We start from the raw sequence: 6,276 nt of genomic DNA, 5'->3' as shown, positions 1-6,276 counted from the left end.
ATATATATATGGAAATATATAAAAACAAAAAGATAAAGAGAGCAAAGGTAAGGTTGAAGAATTTTCCATAAAATTCTTCAACCTTACCTTTGCTCTCTTTATCTTTTTGTTTTTATATATTTACATATACACACGCTAATACACGACTTATAATCCCCAATCCTGTTCATACAACGGCTGGGGCAAACTAATCGGTATACAGCACTTACTCGGTATTACCTGTATCCTCCTGGGTTTGGTTAAATCCAATACCCTCCTCAACCTTATATATATATATATATTCATAAAGAATATCCATACATGTTATTTACTTTATATATATATATATATATATGTATACACACGTTATATATATTCCTCTATCTACTGTTTTACTCTTTATTCTTCTATCTACCATTTTATTCCTTATAAACTGAATTTCCTTGTCTAGATCTTTCATACATACTCACCTTGCCTCTGATGATGGTATAACCAGTGTACGGACATGCTAGTCTATCACTTGGGATATCTCAGAAACAGCTTTAAGACTTCAAATCCACCTGACCCTAATTAAATATTCTAAATGGCTTGAGATACCTGTCCTGCCTTGGTTTTTGTTGTCCTTTTTCCTCTAATATATTATATACCTGCTAACTCGGAAGCCTAATAAGGATCCCTGGCTCCAGCCTCAGTTGTGAACTTGGAACTGAACAGATGACCAATTATAGCACTTACTCATGGTACCGGGTACCTATTCGTTTAGATCACCAGTGAATTAACCCCTCATATTCTACATGTTATGTATGTCATTATTCAGTTTATTTCAAGATTTCTTGCCAGTAGAAAAAGAACTGGTTTCTAACTAAGATCAAAGGCTCCTTCATTAGAATCTCAACATCGACAGGGTATGTATGTATGTATGTATGTATGTATGTATGTATGTATGCATGCATGTATGTACAGATTTGTATGTTTTGCTTTATGTATTCTCATGCATATAGTTGCATATCTCGACATGCTCATATATATTTAAATGATGAACCCATGGTAAATTTTTACAGTTCCAGTGATGGATTGGATATATAATCTTCAAATTAGATCTTTCCTTTCTGGTTTTGGGAAGCCTAATTTCTCAAGATTGGTATTTAGACCGTGTGCTACATATTCCAGGGCCCCAATAATTATAGGTGTAAACCTGAACTTGTAATATGGATAGAGTAACTACAGATAGATATGAGGAGAGGGTAAGTGTTTATGTCAATTGAGTTCAATTAATATATTCTAATATCTCTCCCTCACTATTGCTATCTGTACATTTCTGTACACTTGTATGTGTTGTGTTTCCATACAGCATCAAAAAGTAGTCACCAAAATAAGCTGAAAGTCCAGTCAGCCATGCCAGATCATCAGCATCTGAACAGCTGCATCCAAACAACTTCCTTTCAAATCTTTCAGTTTCGTCCCTCAATATGATTAATTTCACTAGTCTTCAAGTCTTATTGTAAATATAGTAAAAGTCCATGTATATTATACTATTATGTATAACAACTATTTTTTAAACCTAAAAATATTATAACACTGTGTGTTGTATTGATGTGCAACTGATACAGAAGTAGAATTTACTGTCATCCAATACCATTTTATGTGATATATATGTAATGAGAAAAATAATCTAAAAATAGTTTCATTAAATGAGTTTTTTTTTCTTAATAAAATTAGGTGGGAAAACCCATTGTAACCATAGACTATGTATTATATGCAACCCTTAATTTTAAAATTGATTTTGATGGAAAAAGTCCTCGTGTTTTATGAATTTGAAACAGTGCAGCAGCCAACAATACAGAGTAGCTTCCCTTGTTTCTAGAACCCCCCCCCCTCTATCTCATTCACCATCACTACTACTATTACTACTACTGTCATGTCAGAGGAAGAAACGGAATCGAAGTATTATTAGCTCCAGGTTAATTCCCCCGAGGTCGACTTTGCCTTTCTTCTTTTGGGGTCAATGAAATAAGTATCAGTTACACATTGAGGGTCAATGTAATCGACTAGCCTCCTTCCCTCCAAATTTTCAAAGCCTTGTGCCTAGAGTAGAAATAATTATTAGCTCCAGGTTAAACCTCAAACTGAAGGCCTTCCTCTCGGCTGTCTTTTTGTCTTCATTTAAGACATTAGGCTGAGATTTTAGAAAGACTCAGTTTTTGAGAAGGGAAAGCAATTATTGGTGATTGTTTTAGTTTAACCCAGGCCATTCCAGATCAAGTAAACCCATGATCAAAGGCATTCCAGCCATGAACATCTAGTTTGAATGTGTGTGTGTGTGTGTGTGTAAAGAATCCAAGATATTCTCCATGTCAGTAATGTGTGATTTGAAGGAGATTTTGCTGCAATTTCTAACAGGTTGAACAACCATGTAGAGGTGCCAAGTGACATAGTTGGAGTTGCCTGTAGATATTGTTGTTGATGTTTATAGCCTGAGTCGAGCAGTGTTCCAGCCATGACCATCAATGTGTCTTTCCATTTTTAACCTTCTCAGGCCAGGGTCCCCTGTGTCTAATTTTACCCTCCACTGGAGCTCCTGAGCAAAAAAGATAAATAGGTGCATACACAACACAAGAGTAACAATTGCAGGCAAACTGATGGACAGAATCAGTTGTATCTTCTTTTTCACCACTGTTTTATTGTGAATTTAGCAGAGATGGCGTTTAAGCTATTCCTGTTATAATGGGAACATGGAGTGACAGGATTAAAGATGTGGATGATATAAGAGAGATTTTGGTTGCTACTTCTACCACATTGAAACACCATATAGGACACATCCCTCTCACTGGCCCAGTTGGAGTAATGTAGAAGAGAAGGAGTGTGTGAGAAAAAGAAATTAACAATAATGTTACAGGTTTCAAATAATATTAATTTTAATCAAGAAAATTCAAGAAAATGAGAGAATGGTCCATTTGTTACAGTGCTTAAAACTTGCCGGTTACCATAAGTACCATTCTGAACTGTGCATTCTTGGTTCTGCTTCTGTACTGTGTTCCGGCATATATTGACAAAACGAGTGTAAAGCAACTGTCCTTCATCTTTGGCAATATTCTTGTGGTATTGCATACATTTGCCTTTCATGCTTCCTCCCAGAGTCGCTTGTGGAATGATCAACACGTCTCCTGGAAGGTCCATAATTGACACAAGCTTCCCAGCCTCGTTTTCACTCAGTCTCACATTTAGAACTGATTTCACCATGCGGTCAACCAATTCTTCATTGGATCCTTTCATGAAGCACACATATGCTATAAGGCCACGACCTGAACAGAGAAAGACAAATGTATTAACAGACATAATTTGATTAGCTATACACACACATACACACATTTATATATATATATATATATATATATATATATATATATATATATGTGTGTGTGTGTGTGTGTACACATACATATTTGGCAGTGGAGAACTACATGCAGAGAGAGAGAAAAACAGACAGACAGATATTACACATACAAACATAAGCCAGCTGACAACAGTACACATTAAAATTAAAGGTCTGGTTTTGTGGGAGAAGCTCATAATAAATAATGCTTTTATGATCCCATGGATATCCATCTTTGGTTGCTGTTTGGGGGATCCTTATGCAAATTCCAAGATATTTTGCGCACTACGTTTTCGTACACAATCCATTTTTTATCTTTAGTCAAAAGTTGTTTCAAAAAAAAAAAAAAAAAAAAAAAAAAAAAAAGATGCTTTCATTCCGTTTAAAAAGCATATCACAAACAGAATACTGGTTCAAGCAATTCCTTTCTGATAGTTTGTGAGGGACTTCCACTGCAACTGTCATCTTCCAAGCTAAACTCTCCAGCTTTAAATTTTGCAATCCACTAAGTTTAACCTGATCTTACTTATGATAAAAAGTAATCCAACTGCAACCATGCCATCTTATTTTCACAGTGTCTCCACAGCTATCTATACTTACAATATCTAATGTATCACTCCTTGATTAAGATAGTAAGTTGTGATCTGAGGGAGACCTGATGGCTATTTCTACCAGATTGAGTGGCCACTTAAAAACGTCAGTCTTTAGTTCATATAATGTTGATAGAGTACTTTAGTTCTAAGTCAACTCTGAGCAAGACCTATAATTGAAACTGTGACTCTCCCATCTTTACAGGTCAATGACACTTTAGCTCTTGTGAAGCAAGGACATTTACCAACAGAAAAAGTGACTTGAATTTTGCTCAAAAAGTATTCTAGCCATGCCCAACATAGTCAATCTCCGAGGGAGATTTTTCTATTTCTAATAAGTTTATTGTTCCGATTTACTTCACTGTAACATCGATAGATTTAGCAACAAAGTGAAAGGAAGTTTCCTTAAATAATCGAAACTGTAAAGAGCCTTCTATTCGTTTTTAACTTAGCAAAGTACTTCTCTAAGGGGGTTGTGAAAATAACTGTTTTTAATCGTGGAACTCGGAGTATATAAAGTTATAAATAATAGTGTGTGTATATATATATATATATATATATATATATATATATATATATATATATATATAGCAAAGGTAAATAATACGCACACCCTGTGTTTACAGAAACAGTCGAAGGCTTCCCTTGTTTTATATAGTTTTTGGAAGTTTTTTTTTAGTTAATAATTAATTCTTTTAAAGTCTTATTAAAATTATGTAAGGGTTCCTTGATAAAATACATTAGGAACCGCTGGCAGCTTAATTTTGATCATATGAGGCTCGGCTCAGGTGTCCAGATAATATTTTAGTTTCAGAGAAACTGAAGAAAATAAAACAATAGCAAGAAAAAAATAAACGAGAAGTTAAACTAACGACAAAGATTTTTAACAGATGTAGCAAGGAAAGAAAACACTTTGCAATGGAATGAAAATTCAGAGTTTGACTAAGTCTGTAGAATAGCAATCTAACAATATAGGACTGACCCTTCGTTTGAGAGAAATTGGGGTTTTTTTTTTTTTGCTTTTTCCAAAAAATATTTTTTTACATAGGCCACAGCTAGTTTCTTCTGATTTTGTTCTTTGATTTCTTAATAATGGAATCAAGAGATTCTCTAATAAACAACCACCAAAAGAAAAAAACGACAACCAAGTGTATGTGTGCGTGAGCCTGTTTGTTCAGCTTGCTAGAAACAGCAGTCAAATCTCTTTCAATATCCTTACTATTAAAAAAAATATAGAGGGCCACCTTCATTTATGTTAATCCCAGATATAGATGGGATGGTCATGGTTTGATGGAATATCTTTCATCATAACCCTGCTATATTAACGCTGATATGAGGCTAAACAATAAAATACAATAAATGGGTGGTAGTTACCTATTTCAACAAATTCTGCATCTTTGTCATCAGTTTTCGGCTGGACCAGCAACCTCGCCGACAGGCATTGCTGTAACATGGACCGGGCTTTGACACAGTTGGACGATTCTGACTTGGATTTCGTCTCAGAAGACATTTTGTTCGATTGTTTCAACAAATATAAACGAAATATCTGTCGTTCTTAAGTATCTTAAGTTTAAATAAAATTACACACATATGTGTGTGTGTATATATATATGTATGTATATGTATGTATATATAATAGTAGATGATGATGATGATGATGATGGTGTGAGTAAGCTGATGATAAAGAAGACCTTATCTAATGTTTTTATCAGAAGAGGTTGACGTTGCCGAAACAAAACCAGCGAGTCGAGAGTAGTTCCCCTTGGCCAGGGTAACTCTCTAAAACTTGCAAATGTCTTTTCACATTGAATCTTGTTCTTTCTTGAACGATATTCAGCGCGGAACTTCATCAAGTTATAAGCGCGCTAAATATTAGTTCTTTGCATTACAATTTTTTTTTCTTCTAGAACATTGTCATTTTATAAGATGTCTTTAAACATTCCGATATTTATTTAAACGAAAGCAAATTACCGGAGAACCTCTGCCCCCTCTCAGGGTTAGAGGTAGGTGCCGCATTGGGGATGTCACAGTCTGCGACTCTTTTGCTCCCTCCCACATCCTGGATACTGCAGTAAATCAGAAGGTCACTGATTCCGTAGCCGAACGGAACAAAACCCTGAAGTATCGGAACTCGACAGTGAACTATCTCTTCCAACCTGTGGCGTTTGACACGTTCGAAACAGAGGTTGTAAAAATTAATTGCAATATATTGGTCCAATTAATTGATTAGAGTCGTACTGCCGTTTACATAATTGATTGCTATCATATCGATTAATTGCAGTTAATTGCAACATTGTCAGCGAAAGTTTTTCAAATGGCTTATACTCCATTCTA

General features: G+C 35.0%; 1 protein-coding gene across 1 annotated transcript; it reads right to left on the bottom strand.

Moving 5' to 3' along the window:
* Positions 1-2,869: 2,869 nt before the first annotated feature.
* On the bottom strand, positions 2,870-5,716 carry LOC106875827 (D-aminoacyl-tRNA deacylase 2). Its single transcript, XM_014924113.2, has 2 exons — positions 5,317-5,716; positions 2,870-3,281 (listed from the first exon to the last, which is right to left on the bottom strand). The coding sequence occupies exons 1-2, from the start codon at positions 5,450-5,452 to the stop codon at positions 2,899-2,901; spliced, it is 519 nt and encodes a 172-aa protein (XP_014779599.1). The 5' UTR covers positions 5,453-5,716; the 3' UTR covers positions 2,870-2,898.
* Positions 5,717-6,276: the final 560 nt, after the last annotated feature.

This window comes from Octopus bimaculoides, chromosome 23 (assembly GCF_001194135.2).
Source record: "Octopus bimaculoides isolate UCB-OBI-ISO-001 chromosome 23, ASM119413v2, whole genome shotgun sequence".
NCBI lineage: Eukaryota > Metazoa > Mollusca > Cephalopoda > Octopoda > Octopodidae > Octopus > Octopus bimaculoides.
Note: the sequence above shows the minus strand (reverse complement) of the source record. Positions and strands in the feature narration are given on the sequence as shown.